The 17,855-nt window shown below is 37.7% G+C and overlaps 1 protein-coding gene across 1 annotated transcript; it reads right to left on the bottom strand.

The window, feature by feature from the left end:
* Positions 1–582: 582 nt before the first annotated feature.
* LOC109038571 (protein takeout) lies at positions 583–13,599 on the bottom strand. Its single transcript, XM_019053663.2, has 6 exons — positions 13,323–13,599; positions 9,617–9,706; positions 6,843–6,990; positions 5,584–5,717; positions 4,050–4,199; positions 583–2,647 (listed from the first exon to the last, which is right to left on the bottom strand). Exons 1-6 carry the CDS (start codon positions 13,399–13,401, stop codon positions 2,493–2,495), a joined length of 756 nt encoding a protein of 251 aa, XP_018909208.2. The 5' UTR covers positions 13,402–13,599; the 3' UTR covers positions 583–2,492.
* Positions 13,600–17,855: the final 4,256 nt, after the last annotated feature.

Below are 17,855 nucleotides of genomic sequence, written 5' to 3'. Positions count from 1 at the left end.
GAAATGGTGTGGACCCAGCACCATTTCTCCACCTTGTTACTTAATATAAGAATAGTACTAAAATGTACACAATTATTTTTCTTTGAAATTAACAATATTTTGCTGGGAAGCAGAGACTGTTTGCAATTTTGGGAAATTTTTTAGATAGTTATGAGAAAGCATCATTTTTACAACACAGTAATCTTGTTGGTTCCACACATATAGGTCGCATGGCACTCCCTCGCGCTCTACGACACCTAACCTCCACTGCTCTCTGTCGAACCACAACCCTTGCTGGGGCATTGAGCACCTTAAAATTTCTGCTTCAAACCTCTCCCTCCAACATCTCATTGGGCGCCCTCTGCGCCTTCTCCCAGGAGGAACCCAATCATGGACCTCCTTCGGCAACATGTCCCTTGCCATTTTCTGAACTTGACCATACCAAATAAGTTGTTTTGTTGATTCCTCTTTGCTAAATGCAGTCCAATTGACCTTCGATGTATGAAAATATTTTTGCATGATCTTTTGATTACGAGACTATATTCATCTTTTGGAATTACACAAAATAGGTATCGCAAAATGAAGATGGTACTTTCATTGAAAATTTTGAATTCATTTATTTATTTGCCTCTCATTCACGACACAAAAAAGAAGTATGTGAATAAATAATTGAATAAATAAATAAATAGGTAACTAAATTGACAAAAGTAGAGATAAATAAATTAAACTATCGATAAATAAATATAATGGAAACGAATAAATTACTTTAGGAATAATTTAAATACATAGTTTTTCAAGTGGTTTCACCACCTGAAATAATTTATTGAATATTATCCTTGTTTAAAGCAAGAACAACTTCTTACATGATGGAATTTGATATGATTTTGATGATTTTCAAAAAATGAATGTAGAATTTGGTAACTCTGACAATGGTAACCTTAGTTGTCTCATCAAGTAGTTTTTCTCTAAATTTGAGACTGTAGGTAACCTGCACATAGGAAGGATGGTCCAACTGTATTATATTCTATAGAGATCTATGCAACATATTTTTTTTTTTTTTTTTTTTTGCTGCATTAAGTCACAAACGCCTGACCTGTAAAATAAACACTGGTGAAGCAATTTGAGAATTCATCGCTGTACATGATTTCATGTTGTAGAATTTTGAAAAACCCTGGAATTCAGTGTAATTTTGTTGATAACAAATGATTCTTTTATGTACTTTACCTCAAATTAAGTTATTTCGAATATAAATACATTGTTTTATTTTCAGAGAGTCCCATTTTCTATGAAGTGTATCATGATTCAATCAGGAACGAAGAGGAACTCATTGGTTAATGAGTGGATGAAAAGAATACATGATGTGTAATTTTGATTGGTATTAGCTCAAACATTTTCCCATTAAGGTCGAGCATGATGACCTGCAAAGTTGATTGCCAAACATAATGAGGCCATGCAGACCCCAAATATATTCACTTTCAAACGGATGCTTTTCACTCTTATTATCCTCTCATCTTGTTACATCGACTCGATCCACATTTCGAACATTTCTAGCTATGGATGCTTGAAAGCAATCCAAATCTTAACAACGTCGTGCCTTATTTTGCGACTTATGACTACGCGGTGGTTCTTGATTTATAATCTGTCATTTGGACGTATTTTTGTCAAACGGAACTTTGTGCACTATGACGTGAGCCCTGTTAAGCATATATCCTCATGGGACTCAGGGCTCATGTCTTAATGCACATAGTTCCGTTTGGCAGAAATACGTTCATTTGGATATTGAACAGGATCAAATCGATGCAACCTAACAGAATGTAATGTATCCTAGCGTAATGCTCAATAAAATGGCGCACACAAGAGCCAAGGGAGGAGAACCATGCAATGGCGAGTATACTCGAAGGATTCCGAGGTATCCTCTTTGTAAAGTAAAGTTATTTTGCCGTTTGAATTCTGTTAAGTCATCGGTGAAACATGGATGAAGTCATCGATGGAATCGTTGACGACTTGATCCCTGTATGGTCAGTAACGTCAATGATGAGATCATCAGTTTGGTAATTAGTGAATCGTCGTTGGCGCCACTGGTTAAGTCATCAGTAGAGTTCAGTTTGGTTGATCGTTAGGTTTGTTCAAGTTCATGAGGTAGTCGGCGAGTTTCAGAGAAAGGCATCGGTGGAGTCATCGATGACGTTATTGGTGAATCTTGAGTGATGTCAATCGGTAGAGTTTTTAGTGTGAAAAATGGTTGAAGTAACTGGTTAAGTCATCGGTGGAGGTTACTATGAAGGAAACTGTGAGTCATAGAGAAAAGTTATTTCAAGAATATTCACTCATTAGGTTTCAAGGTGTAGCCCCACGTGAGTATTAATCGGTCTCGGTGATGGTCGTTTAGTTGGATCCTTTTTTTTTTGCCACGTATACTCCTAGTATTCTCCTCCTCCTAAGACCGCATGGAGAGATCCACCGGATTTCAGTCGATAAGAAACATTTTGTTACCCGGAAGAACTGACATCTACTCAGTTCTTGGGGAAAACTTTGAGGAACGGTAAGCTTTTGAAGACTTTGTTGACGATATCGTCGATGAGCATGTTGACGACGGACTCGACGGCCGGTTTCACCTCGTCAATGATGTCTTTGGCGTTTTCGTTCAAGAAGGAGTTTGTTGCAGCTCCTGCGAAATAAAATCACCATAGAGAAATAATGAACCTATACTCACTAAGAATGGGGCAGAAATTTTAAGGGGACAATTGAAAATGAAAGGCAATTCAACGGAATTCATTTTTCGATTATTAAGACCCAAAATTGGACTACATTTTGCAATTAGGAACTATAAATTCCGGCCCGGTTTAAAAACAACGTGTGTGCCATTAGTTTCCCCACGCACATTAGTGTTTTTTTCAGATGAGCCAGAATTTATAGCTCCAAATTGCAAAATGCAATCTAATTCCGCCTGTGCATCTTTACTCTTGCAATCATCATAATGAATTCGTAGTCCTACGTGCCTACTTTTTTAGTCGTGTAGAGTTAGAAAGTATAGATGTTGCTCCTCCTAGGGAGGCAATAATCGCAGTTCTGAAGCCAATGTATCATTATTATTGGGGTCGAACTATTTATTGCCACAAGAATAACATCGTTACTACAACAAGAAAAGTAAGTGGGGCGTGTATTCCACCACGAGCACCAGTAACAGCTACGATTATTTTTCCCTGTGCTGTTCTACTCTTTCTTTAAGGGGGTTTTTAGAGTCAAGAAAAAGCTCAGTATGTAGATGATAGTGTTTCTTTTCCATCTTCTGATGAACGTCTATGCAAATTTTGAACTTATTTTGCACATTTGGATTGCATTTTGCAAAAAGGAACCACAAGCATTGCAATGATGCTAAGATTGTGTAAATTCATACTTTGTGGGAAAATAACTGAAATCATGATAAAAATATGAAATTTACATGATAATTTTTGTCTTAGATTCACGATTTTCAGCGAGTAAAATAGAAACTGTCAATGGATAATCAGGTTTTTTCCCAAGACAAAAGAAGTTGCACAATCTTAGCAATATTGCAATGCTCGTGGTTCCTTTTCGCAAAATGCAATGCATTTGTAACTTCGGGAATACATTTTTGCAAAAAATTCCAGTAATTTGCCACTGTACAAAATGAAAAGTGCGGAAGACTATAATTTTACAAACTTGGAGGTAAATACGAAGCTACCGTAAAATTTTCAAAACTTGCAAAACTTTTTCGTTCGTATTTTCAATTTTTTGTGGAGGCAAGTCATTGTAAACCCCTCTGCTGGCCTATTTCCAAAATTATACGGTCGAATATTATTTCAGACTCGTGGAAACTGTCCTCTCGTGTTGCTATGTGTAGGATCTCATTGAACCTTCCTGAATCATAATGTAAGTCTTATGGGGCCTCCTAAGGGAAGTAGCCCTTCAAAGAAAGATTATGAATGAATATGGCTCTAGTCAGAGAGACTCTAAAAGTTATCTCGCCAAACTCTAACTCCAAACTCACAAAGTATTCTCCGAAATGGTTAACCCCTAATCAACAGTGCCGCTACTTTAATTATGCTTACCTAAAGTTTTATCTCCGTTGAACAAGTTGCCAAAATGAGCTGTAGCTCCTCCGATATCTAATTTGACCATTGTGTCCTTCACCTCCAGGTATTCCTGTCCTTTACGGTCAACCAATTTTCCCTGCATCTTGACCTTGACTTTCGCGTCCGCTGCAAATAAAACATCCCATTAAATTAACATTGTGTCATTTAGACCGAAAGTAATTTCTAGAAACCCATTAAGTTCTCAAATCATGATCGTCTTGGCAACGTCTGAAGGTGCATACGGCGTTTTACCCTGGCGAGGTAGTATTAGTGTTTATTCTGTTTAAATTATTTTAAAAGTTAGTTAAGATACATAGCCTCCAGCGCTCATTAACATGTGCCTACAGAACGCATCATTAAGATAAATGGATTGAGTTATAAGGGAGACAATCACATCTGTATTGCGGTGTTTCAAAATTTCATGTCCTTTTTCATTTTTTTTGGAAGTAAACCAATCCCATTTTTCGCACAAAATTTTGTAGAAAGCGCCCTGTGACGGACAAGAAAAATGGCACAAATTGCAGATGAGGTGTCGGTTATTTTCTTTCCAAAAAATTAAAATGGGAGATAAGATATTCAAACACTGCGATGTAGATGTGACTGTTTTGCTTAACTCTATCTAAATGTAAGTTTGCAACAATTTCTTGCAAGGGGAAAGATGGAATCTGAGGTACAATCTTGAGAAAGAAGACTCTCGAAGCGTTTAGTACTTTATAATAAGAATGTTAATCGTCATTAAAATAATTTTTTGTAAGCGTGATCAAAGTTTCTTGAGTTTTGGGAAAAGTCAACTCATTCCTAAAAGTTCAAGAGTTCAACTTTCATGTAACAAACTCTAGTGTATACACCAGAACTACAACTCACCAAACGAAATAGGAGTGCCTGCGTCCGGTAAAGTATGCAACATAGTCCACGTTGATGCTGGCTAGTTTGCATGTTTTGTAAATTGAAGGCGTTTTTATGCCGTGCAAAACATTCATGCCGAGCATCAACTATTTTAACAACAGCAGACCGCAGACCCACAGTGGTAGTCCATGAGTTGTAAAAAATCTGGCCTTGAAAATGTTTTTTCAACGGTTTCATTGTTTGAGGAACGAATACCGATTTCATTTTCCAAATTCAACGTCAATTTTTTATTTCTCCATTGAGGCAAAGTACACCTCGGTACACCTCATCAAATGAGCGTGCTATTGAAGATTCCATTTTCCGCCCAAATATTCATTCCTGAAATCTTGAAATCTTGAAGCATCCAGGATTTATTTACATAGTGCATCACATATCATAGACTAAATCCGAAAAAAGCGTACCTGAAATTCAGGATTGAGACATGCCTCATTTTTTTTAAAAAAGAAAGCCAATCATCACGAAAACGTTATTGGCTTGAATATTTCAAGGTAAAATTTTGATTTTTGGGCTTGAGCCACTGGTTTGAATACTATTTCCCGATCCTTCCAAAATTCTCTGCATGTCGTCGTTTAAACGTATTAAGTTGAAGCGGAAATAAACTTACTCAAGTTAGCTTTGAAAATTCCGTTTCCTTGGATTGGGACGAGGAGTGCTCGGCCTCTGATAGTGTAGTCGGACTCCAAGTGGAGTACTGGGATTGAAAGCATACCACTCACCATCAACGTGTCTAAATTAAGGCTGAGAAAAGAGATTGAGAAAAAAGGTTCAGATGCGGATCATTCAGCATATAAATAAATAGGATACCAAATAAAATTTAAGTTTGTGACGTCATTGGTAATTACGTATGATAGGCGGCTAAGACTTAAGGGACAGACCTTAACAGACATGCACAAAGTTTTATCTATGGAAAAAAAATAATTCGGGGCAGTTTTGAATTCAAATTTAGAAATTAGAAATGTAAAAAAAAATTAGAAATTAGAAATTTTCACCTGTTCAAAATTCAAAGTCAAGATAAACATTTTGAACATTAAAATGACGGTAAACTTTGTTCTAATGTTGAGTCTATGGTGGGACAAAATTCAAACTTTTTTTTCATGTGCTAACTATGTATCTCTTAGCATATCTGGGAGATTTATGTAACAGACTTAAAGAAGGGTTTCGATAAGGGCTATTATTGGACCCATCCTAGCTGACTTACCTCAACTCAACGAATTTTTGCTCACTGAAGGTTTATATCAAACGGAATGCATCATGATTTGGTCCTTTCCAAGTCCAATGTTAGGTCGAATTCTGATATGAACGTGGGTTTGAAGACCAATTCAGGAGAAAGTTACGAGTTTTGCAGGTTTAGGTGAGGCCTACGGTTGAACTAGTATTAAACCAGAAACCTGACCCAAAAGTATCGAATCATGATGCATTCCGTAAAATATAGACCTTCATGCAGAACATTGTAGAGTTCGGGTAATTCATCGAGGGAGGATACAAAAACGGCCCTTCCTCCTGCCCCCCCCCCTAAATTTTTCATATCTCCCAGGTTTTCACGATCTCTAGCTCGGAGATTTCGGAAAACTGTAAATCTAATGAGGAAATGTTTGATGAACTGGATATCAAGCGTGAGTATCATTATTTGTATGAATGGATCTCGGAAGGCATGGACTAAAAGAGCCGGGAAAATGTTCTTATTTTCAATCAAAGAAAACCCAGGACTGGTGAAGAATTCCGTTCCTACAGTTTGAAACGTATTCCGCTCTGCGGAAGCTGGAATATCGATGATAGAAAAAGCAGATAGAGTTTTTCGTTGCGGAAAATCGGCATGGAACTTCCATGTAATAGAGTGCATGCATGGAGTAGCTGAGGACTTACTCAATTTTTTGGAATTTGTAGTGGCTGAGACCGTAAACTTTGAGATCCTTCAGCTTGGCCTTGTAGTTGACAGCCTGCGTCCCTTGTTCCAGGGTGACCATCGGAATGTGCAGAGGTTCTACGGACGGGATGTTCAACTCAGGAACCCCTGTAATAAAATGCAAGATGAAATCCTGGTTGCTCTGTTTATCATCTTATTGAGTAGGCTATTTCTTCATGGTATGCGAGGGTCGTCGAGGAAATAAGTTCACTTGTTCAATATTTCCTGAACTATGGTAGAAAAAGAAAATCTGTAGAAAGCGTTGAAAACCACTACTCTCAGCTTTCTAACGCGTTATAGATTTTTAAATTTGACTTAATAGAACTCAAGAAAAGTGGGTTTTTCTGAACCCGCCCTCGCTCCGTGAAATTTTGGACCCGTGCGGACTGCGGAGAGGAGGTGGGTTCAGGAAAACCCATTCTTCTTGAGTTCTATCAAACCAAATTTAAAAATAATAGCGCGTTAAAAAGCTGAGAGTAGTGGCTTTTCAACGTTCTTTACAGATTTTCTTTACCTACCTTAGTTTAGGAGATATTGAACAAGTGAACTTACTTTCTGGAAATTGACATACGCCGTCACGCCAGAGAAACGATGAAATATCCACGGTGAAATTACCAGACGACGTATCTCCTCTGCGTGTTTCAAAATTTCCGCTCTCATTTTATTTTTTCCAAGGAGAACAAATAATCCATATCATTCCTTGAAGTTTTATGAGTTTTCTTCGCATATAGAAGAAGAATCAGGGAAAATCTCAAGAATTGATGTTGAATAGTTTTTCATTTAAAAAATAAAGTATGATTGGAAGTCTGCGACGTCGTAACCCGAGGAACGTGGTTCAGTAGTTCACCGTCGACGTGCGGTAAATCAGAGTAAGTTCACGACCTCACGAAAACTCACGATAAATTAGCATAATTATGCTGATCTCTGTACTGCGCTGAATTCACTCCTTTAGCGCTTAATCTGCGTAGTTGTAACACGCTGTTTCAAATGCGAGCTTTATGCGGGCGGTTTTTTTGGGGTGGTCGGCAGTCAGGTTTGTCCAGAGAGAGACCTAACTTAAATAGACGAACAAGCTCTCGGGGGAAAAAAAGGGAATAAATGGTGGTCTGTTTTGCCATTTATTACCGTATCTAAAATCTGAACTCGGGGGAGTTCATTTTGAATCAGTGGAAGAGGTCAAACAAGCCGTCAACACTTTCATCCCCAGCCAATTGTAAGACTTCTACACGCGTGGTATCCAAAAGCTGTTCTCTTAGTCTCACAATCAGTGTCAGACCTGCTTGGATCGAGCTGGTTATGTGGAGAGGTGAGGTAAGCCCCTTAAATATTCTACAAAAACTTCTTTGATTTTTCGTCAGTGAAGAACGACTGAAGCGTTGGCAGAGAGGCTCTTCTCTCGTCGCGGACTTCAAATCTCCGCGGATTTGGCGGGAGCGGCGTGCACCTCAACGCGTTCAAACGGCTCGCGTTCGGCTGCACATGGTCCGATTTTATTGCGGTTTGTTTTGTTGAACTCAGTATATCCTAAGAAAGATTTTGAGCCCAAGTTTATTAAAATTGGTCCATTCCTATTGATTTTAGAGAGGGGGGATACTTACTTATTGAACGCCCCTCGTATATGCAATTGTCAGTGAAATATATTCATAACCATCCTTAAAATAAATATTTAATCGGAAGCAATTTGGCAACATTTAAATGTTCGTACGGCGTTTTCCCTTAGGACGCGCGGCGACGCGCGGCAGTGCTGGTCTGATGCGTGGTGCGAGTCACACGTAGTGACACTGACCTCCCATGAGAAAACACTGAGTTCTATTGAACTTGTTTCTTCCACGTCCGATGATACACCGGGATTTGGCACCTTTCGCAAGTACGTCTAGACTATAACACCTTGTGTAATTGAATACAGTCCAAGATGACCGGTGACATTCAATCCTAATTGTAATTCCGTCAGTATAAAAGGAAGAACTCATTCTTTTTTCGCGTCCTTCCTTTGCGTAGGTTTTTGCACACTTGATGAGGATCAAGTCGGAATATTTTAATTATCTACATCTACATTCGACTGGTTCAGGACCTGGCAAAAAATCTGAAATTTGCCGCACGAAGGTCTTCTTTTCAAGTTCAAGTTGAATTTTTCCAAGACCAAGGAGAAATCTGACGTGCTAAGGAAAAATGCCGTATGAACATTCGAGAGTTGCCAGAGTCCCTCCGTTTAAATATTAATTTTTTTAGGAGAGATATGAATATTGCAACTTGAATTTTCAGATGACTTCGATCTGATCGTAAATGGATTCTCTGGAAGCTCAAAATCAAATATTTACAAGTTTCCTATAAAATTTATGGTTAATCAGAGGAAATTCGGTGAATTCTAAAGGCTAATACGACGTTCTTCCTTGACTGAGGTAAGAATTAAAAGGAATTATTGAGATTTTTTCTTGCTTCAAGAAAATGAATAACTTTTGGCAGTTTTGGGGATGGTCACGCCCAAGTCGATCTTTTTCCTTTTTTGACAACGTCAATGGAAAACACATATCCTCTTTACGAGTATAATACGCTTGCAAATACATGAAAACAGGAAAAATGTATGAGTTCCGCATAGTAAAGGGGGAAAAGCGTCAAAGCAATTTTAAGATTGGTTTTCTTCCTTACAGCTGTTTTCTATTTTTTTTCTTCGCTTTCAGTTTCATATCTTTTGAAACCAAATGTGACGTTTATTTTTTTAAACTGAAATAATTACCCTTTGCAATGTAAGGTTTTCCCTTTGTTACTTGTTGAAGTACACATTTGTTCAATTCTGGGTCGCTCTGCGGGCAAGGTTGAATGGTTGCTGAAACAAATAAAAAAATTTATGTTGAAGATTTCACTGTGCGGTTGGTTTTTCTAGCTACGAAAAATTGAAGAAAAAAGCAAAGGCAGGGAATATGAGCGATACGTTATTTTTATGCCACACTGCTCTGAATATACTTTCCGGTGAGAACTTGCTGCAATTGCAGTAAGTGTCGTGATTTTTCTTCACGAATCCAAGTCCAGAACTCAACTAAGTGTGAGTGATTTGATGACTTGCAGCCAACCTTTGCGATTTGCATTTTTTGGGAGATGGGTCCAGCATTTTGAAAGTGATCGCCATTATTGTCAACATAGAAAATTAAATAGCTTGTTTCTGGCAAGTATGTTGCACTTTTAAGCCACTTTGGCGTTACTAGCATTTCTTAACTTATCCAGTTTGGCCTGCCTATTTTAAGTTTGGCTCACATTTTGCAATAAGAAACTGTTTTATTTCTGACCCACCCATAAAGCACTTATCTGCACTGAGGGATTACTGGTACAGAAGCGTTTTTAAAATATAAAAAGTAAGTATATTGATTCTAAAATGTAGGACATTTTTGACACTTATATAATGTTTTTGAAATATTAATTCTGAAGCAGTAATTAATTTGAGCAATTTTTCTGTTCGCTCGTTTAAATCTCCAGCAAAGAGGAGGGAGACTACAGCCATTCGGGGGAAAAATGCGGCTATTAAGACACGCGACCATATCTCACTCTATAATGTAAAATCAATACAAAATCATGAGAGTGAATCAAAAAAATCTGTGACGCCAAGTGTTTCGGTCAGGGGGCGTAGCCCCTTTCCCCTAGTATTTTTTAAAGAAACCTCGCTTGTCAAAAGTCATTCTACGCAATAAGGTACGTTGAAACTTCAGACTTAAAACTGTCTGTGGCAATGATGAATAAACTTCGTCGTATGCAATTTTGAAGACTGGTTTTTGTGGGTAGTTTTATTTTCTTAATTTTACTTTCTATATAAATACATATTTCAAGGAGGACATATCAAGAAAAATAGATGAATGTGGCAGTTAGGCGTCGGAGAGCGCCAGTGAGCGTCGTGAAAACGGATATGTCACACCCATATTTGTTTTTTTTTATATTCTGATTTCATTATTTTTTTCCTTTCCATTTATTTCCTCTTATTATAAATAAAAAAATTGAACTTGCCCTTTAGTTTAAAAATTCCATAAAAAGAAAACCCAGCACACTGCAAGGAAACCGAGAGTATAGGCTTTTTACCGGTGTATCCAAAATTAATGTTTGCAACTTTAAGTTGTGCCTGTACAAAAATCGAAGCATGTCGCACATGGTATTAGAACAACCGCAGTAGACTGTAGAAATGTGTTCATCTTTACATTGACTTTCGTTGAATTCCACTTAGCAATGAAATGGGGCGTAAACCATGGCTATTGCAATTCAATTGGAAATGTCACGCCGGTTGGCAAACCTGCAGGCATGCGCGCAATTGTTGCATCTCTTTGGACAAACTTTGCACATAGGGTTTCAAGAAGTCTGGCTCCTCCCTCCTAACTTTTTGAAGACCCAATATATGGATTGAGTTTCACAAAGATCAACCGAGATTTTGAATAGCAAGAGGTCTGTTCGGTATCAAGTTTTTCCTCTTATTTATTGAAAAAAAAAAATTGCGTCTCATAATTTTAATTTTAGCAAACTACCGGAGTTCTTACTGTTTTTTCTGACCAAAGACGCCATATTTGCTGCTAAGATTATTAATTTTGTTCGAATTTTTAGTAAGTGAGTTCTCCTTCTCTGAAGGCAAAAAAGCCTTATCAAAAAAAAGTAAAAAATAAAAAAAAAAATAAAAAAAAATTGAGTGTTTAATAATTGATAAGATTTCCGAATGGCGAAATCAATTTAGGGAAAGAATCCTACTGCATGATGATGCTCAAATATTCCCTCCGATGCAAATGATGAGCACAGCTATTGTTTTCCAAGATAAAAAGGGTTTCTTCCTGTTCAAATCCGTATCTCAACCTTATCTGTATGCTGGACCCCTAAAGGCTTTATAAACCAGGAGGTTTTAAAAGTCAATTTGTAATTTGACCATTTTTATTGCACTCAATTCTTGGTTTTGTTAGTCTCAACTCACTTTAAAATCAGAACACAAAATATGCGTGGAATAGATTTGTAAAATCTGATGAATTTTTCATTTTTTAACAATGTCAGAGCGCACTAACCATTATCGCCCACTGATGAACCGGGACGCATTAACTTTTTTGTTATACTTGAATTGCATGTTTTCCTCGGCGTCTTGAATAACAACAATTAACAATTACAGAACAAAAGCCGGCAATGGAGGCCTCATTGAAAGTTGTAAATGAACTTAATAATTCACACAGGAGGACAGTAGTTGAACTATCAATTAACACGATCTCATGTATTTACTGATATCATTCTGTCTGGTTTTCGTCTTACATTTTTTTAGAACTGTCCGTATATAATAAGGACTAATACAGGAACCTTAATGCTCATACTTGTTTTATTTACGTACATATCGTACATGCAGTGGTGGCATCAAACAAGTATGAGCATCATGGTTCCTGTATTAGTTCTTATTATATTATTCATATATGCTACTCCAATCATGTTTAATTAACTGTCCATATCTTACCAGAAAAGAAATTCTTGAAGGATTTTATTCCTATGTCTTTGTGATTTTGCACATACAATAATTTGCGCTTTGATTCAGAAATGGATGACACAGATCTTGCGATTATCGATAGATTACTTTTTAACATGAATCATTTGTTTTTATTTATTTATTTTTATTTCATTGTTTTTAAATTCTTACTGTCTCGAAGTTCCGTTGTAGGTTTGTTACAGTTGTAGCCAAAGTGAATTGCATCAAGTTTGTCCGGTGATATATATATATTCGCAACAAAATATACTCTTGAGTGTATTCTTTTCACCCTCAATTTATTCGGTCAATCAGCGACTGTCCTTTGAGATTTTCAAAAGTGGGTCGAATTTTAAAGACACACATTAAGTCGTATTTTGGTAAAGAATGAGTTGGAGAAATGTTTATAATTTTGTTTTTTTTTAACATTTTTTCGCGGCAAAAGTTCCAAGTCGAGAAGAAATATTGTCAAGGGGAAAAAGTTAGGAAAAGGGGGGGAAATCCAGTCCATAACAATGAGTCTTATGGAGGAATGAAACTCCAAACTTCCTTTCCTCTCCTTTAACTTCATCGAAAACATTTCTTCTTATAAGATATTATACTGACTTAAAGAGCGTCGGTTCATTATCAACAAAATTTAATTTTTTAATATAAAATCCGTGCAGATTTAACTTAAAGTAAGATTTTTTTTAGTTAAAAAAACATCGTTTTGTTATTGTTAAGTTAAAGTAAAAAAAAAGCAATAACAAAACAACGATACTTCAATTTAAAAAAAAAACTAACTATAAGTTAAAAAAAAAAAAAAAATTGACAAGAAATGGCGCTGTAAGTCAAAATAATATCTCAAGAACTTTTTTTCAGCGTGACTTGTCTCTGTTACACTTGATCCAATTTAGTCTCTCGACGATGATTCGAGCCAGGGCTGTACGTTTGACAAAAGATAATTGACGAAGATATGGATAAATATGGTTCCACTTACGTAATTTATGTGCTGGTTTGGCTACCAGAGGAACAAGGCATATCACAGACAGGACGGTAAACACAACGAGGGCACTCATTTTGGGGGCGCGGGAAAAATGTAGAGTAATTTAAAATGAAACGTAGAAAGTGAGGAAAACGTGCCAACTGGGATCTTGGGAGTCGCACTAAATGTTTTGAGAGCTTTGGATGAGTTAAAAAAAATTAAAAAAAAAAGTTCAAATCCGTGGGCGAATTTCCTCAGGTACTCATGAGGTGTGCCGAGCGTTTGAATCTACAGTGCGCTTGAGCGCTCATCTCCCCTCCAAGCCACCCGCGATGCGCCCCCCGAGGGGTCGCCAAATCGCCCCCCGAAATCCCCGTGTATCGTCCGGGTGCCGCCGGATTTTCGAGCAACCCGACAACAATGCCATGGAACCAGTTTTGCCGAGCTTTCGGCTTGCGAACTAGGAAGATGCCTTACAATCGGCGTTGCCAAATTTTCACCAATCAATTAAAATCAACTAAAAAAAATCCATATCAAAAGGATTTTCTTAAATTTTACATTTTTGAGATATTGTGACCACGATCGGCCTTAAAGAGGGGAACCTTTGTATTTCTCAAAACAAAATCGCTGTCTCTACCCCAAGATTTTCAAAATACATTTTTTTTTTTCAATAAAATGTATTACAGACTCAAAAATTGCTCTTATGAAATATATTGCCTTTCGCTTCATATCAGAATTAAGAAGAGTTTGTGCGATGAAACAAATACAAAAAAATTTGGATTTTTCATACGTGTTTTGTTTTGCCAATAGAAAGGACAATTTGTTTTAAAACTAAACCAATGAGTAATGTATTTACCTTTGACAAAGTTCATTACCGGAAGTAAATTTTCGTTTATTGAAGATCATTCCTGTTTTCATTGCAAACAATCAAAGAAGCTTAGAGTGTCTTAGCACTTCTTTTTAGTACAAGGATGGTTCATTCTTTTTTTGTAAAATTGAACGAAAAAAATTGTTCTCTACGAATGCTTGAAGCTTTATTATTTTCATATCCAAATACCGCTCTCAATTCACATCAGCTCGTGCAGAGCTTCTTTGAAAACGCTCGTAAATCATAATTTAAAAACGTAATCCAAACAGTTCCATAAACACATTCTACATGCGTAGTGATACCTGGTGAATACATAGCTGAATGATTTGTATTGGGATTTTGTGATAGGATTTTTAAGTGATTTGACTAAAGCAATTTTAAAAGGAGTTCTTAAATCGTAGAAATCATGAAAGTATCAAAATGGAGGCGAAACCTCAATAAAAAAGTTTTGAAAGTTGATTTCGGTTTGAAATAGAAATGAGTTAATCCTTGCTGAAATTACTTACCTGATATCAATAGAAATTAGCACAAGCTCTCTGACCCCCTTTCCCCCTACTGTTATTTTTTTTAAACTGTTCGATCTAAACGGTTACTAAACTGATAGTCCGTAGGTGAGTTCCCTGTACTTTGATTAACTCACGAGGACGCTAAGAGCACACGGGGCGCTAGGCCGCGTAGTAACCATAGGCCGTAGCCCCCTAGTAGTCTCTAATAATTCTTGGTGGCTTGTAAAATCTCGTTTTTTTTAGGTGACATGGTGACCATGGTCGGAGCTTGCGCGAAGTCATTACACTGGCCCCAGGCGTGTTTGTTTAATGTTCGGTATTAATCATCATCATCACATTCTTCTTCTTCCACTCCTTTCCTTCTTCTTCTCATCTTGTCTCGCGTGCAATGCGTCCTGGCGCGTGATCACGCACTTGTGCCCTCAGAAGCGAGTGACCTCTTGACCCAGCGCGCGCGTTTCCTGGGCAATGAAATCTAGCTTCCCTGCAGGATATGACAAAAGTTCGGTGTTTTACATTTGAGCTTGTGACTTCCTTCCAGCTTTTTTCTTCCGTTTTTTTAGTCTGCTTTTAATGAGTCTACCGCTCACTAGCGAAATAGCAAACTGCAGGCAGATTATGGAAATTGATAGACATAGTGACCGGCAAAAGTGCAGCGATTCTATTGGTTGCTACGGGTTTTTGTTTTAGACTAAGGCGGATTGGTTGAAGGGTCTCCTGTGGTTAGTCTATTGCGTACCTCCTTTGTCCATTGCAACCACCTGCTACCTCCAATGAGAGCGCTCCATTTTCTCTTTGTCCTTTTTGTCTATTACTTTGTCCATCAATTTCAATAATCAGCCCACTGAGTAGATTTTTAATGGGTTAAAATTCATAAAAATCACGGGGAGCACATACATCCCACTCCTTTGTTCTAATTTTTTGTAGCCCGAATAGCACCTTTTCAAATTTACTACTTTTCTCTTGGTAGCCTCTGTAACCAAGTTCGGACTACGTAAATGGCACGTCTATGAGGGCATTTAGACATTTCTGATGTGTTCGGCGTATTGGCCGGGCCATTGGAGCTTATTGTTTAAAATTTATTTACTGAAAGAACGGAGTGAAGTAAGCTTCCAGGGATTTTTTTGAGCCTAAATGTCAAGAAACTCCCGTTTTGAAAATGCCACTAATGTGACCTGTTTAAAACGATACTTTTGGCGGGCTCTGGTGTAAAAGGCTGCGGCGAATCCAGACGAGGGAAACTGCGTTTGCTGATTGGCTGGTCTCAGCTTGAGTCATTGCCTTGGTACGTCGCACAGTGGATTGAGTCAATTAGAGACGTCTGACTTGAAATTTTTGACTAAAACAGCAAATTTTGTTGTATATTCCGTCACATTTTAAATTTATTGGGGCGCTTCTAAGAAAGAATTTTACAAGGAAACCAAAGAAACCACTTTGAGAACCTGCAAGTTTTGTATGAACGGATTTATAAGCGTTTAAAGTTTCCAAATTTTGTCCGACCTCTTCCATCGACTCGAACCGCTGTGCGTCGTTGACTCGACTGTCGGCGTTTTCCTTACGTAGAGATGATTTTTTGAACTTTTAAATGAAATTTATGGTTTTTTCACGATATTTTACCTCCGACGAGTTATATGTATTACAACCCTGCAAAAATTCCTTGGCACTGGCACATTGTTTTGTGAATGTATCTCTAAAAAGCGTCGATACTCTACTCGTTTGAATTTTATGAGTTCAACAGACTCATTCTGAAGGTTCATCCGAACACTCTTTGGCCTGGTGGTACTTCGTTTAACGATCTAGTATTTTATCTAGTCATGAAATTCGTGAGCTGAGATGGACACATTGAAAATATCTTAATTAAAAAAGAATGAGAATGAGCCATTAGTAATTTTTATTTCTAATTTTTTAGGGGTAGGCCGGTAGGGTGTCCCTTATTTTTTGAAATTTGAGTAAAGCTAAGCTCCGTTGGTCTCAAAACGTGCTATGAGGTGCAAAAATGAGGAATATTTTAAAAAATTAAAAACATTTTTCAAAGGTCTTTCAGGTGCCTTAACGAGCACGCATAAAAATTGATGTTTTAGCCCAAAAAGTGTTTTCTCTTAGAGGAAACCCTAAATTTACGCCCGTTTAGATTCAAAATGTGGTGCGTTTGGCTGTATCTGTAGCCGAAAAGCCGGAAACGGAGAATTCAGGCGCGGAAACCACCCTGCGCTGCGGCGCACTCTTTAGGTCACGCAGTGAACTTGACCCTCGCACTCCCGACATAGCCTTGCAAATGGTTCATCCCGCTAGAAATCGACGGTTTATGCTCTAGTGCCCGAAAATTTTCCGCCATTTTGCCGTAGCTCTGAATATGTTTGACCTTAAACTACCATTTTTGGGGGAGAGGTAAAGCTGCTCATCGGGCGCGTCCATGGATTCAGCTCTTTGTAGCACTGCCTATTCCATTTCGCCTGCTCTTTCTCAAGCTTACATCTCTCTTATCCTTACAGACAACTTGACTCGTGCGTTTTTCCTCTTCTCTTCGCTTTTTTTATTGAAAATATCATTCTTCTTGGGGGAAATATCCAAAACTATCGTTGAAGAGTTGCTTCCAACCGTTCAAGACACGGGATTGCTGGAGATTTCATGTCCGCGTTTCGATCTCATTTTCGTCTTCAGTCTTCTTTTAGAACTAAATTATGGAAAAAATTTGTGTTCTGAAGATGCGCGATTTGATGATTTACAGTAAGAGACGACATTACTTTTGGCAAATTACTAATTTTTAGATGTGCGTCCTTTTGACGGGCGCTTGAGAGATCTCTAAAAAAGTCTTTATTTTTTATTTTTTTTAAAGAAAAAAAGAAAAACTTATTTTTACACCTCATAGCATGTTTTGAGACCAAGGGAGCAAAAATGTTCTCAAATTTCAAAAATAAGGGACACCCGAAAGAAGGGCTACATGGTAAGAAGTTCATTTCAAGAAAGGGGGACCCAAAGCCACAAAATCACGAGAAATGACTTTTTGGAAACTATTTTCAGTAGTGGGGGGGAGGGAGGGCCGGAGGGGGGACATTGGAGTCCAAGTCTCGCGAATCCACCTCTTCTTGGCAACGCCACTCAGTATGGCAGATGGGAAAATCACTAAAAATAATCGCTGAAATAGCCTAATAACGCACCAACAAACTAGTATAC

Source organism: Bemisia tabaci, chromosome 3 (genome assembly GCF_918797505.1).
Source record: "Bemisia tabaci chromosome 3, PGI_BMITA_v3".
Classification (NCBI taxonomy): Eukaryota; Metazoa; Arthropoda; class Insecta; order Hemiptera; family Aleyrodidae; genus Bemisia; species Bemisia tabaci.
This window is presented reverse-complemented; position numbering and strand designations above follow the sequence as displayed.

Coding starts and splice junctions, on each gene's coding strand:
- LOC109038571 (XM_019053663.2), bottom strand. CDS start 13,401: ATGAGTGCCCTCGTTGTGTTTACCGTCCTGTCTGTGATATGCCTTGTT. Junction 4,200..5,583: donor AATTTTCAAAGCTAACTTGA/GTAAGTTTATTT, acceptor TTTTATTTGCAG/CGGACGCGAAAGTCAAGGTC. Junction 2,648..4,049: donor CAACGGAGATAAAACTTTAG/GTAAGCATAATT, acceptor TTTATTTCGCAG/GAGCTGCAACAAACTCCTTC.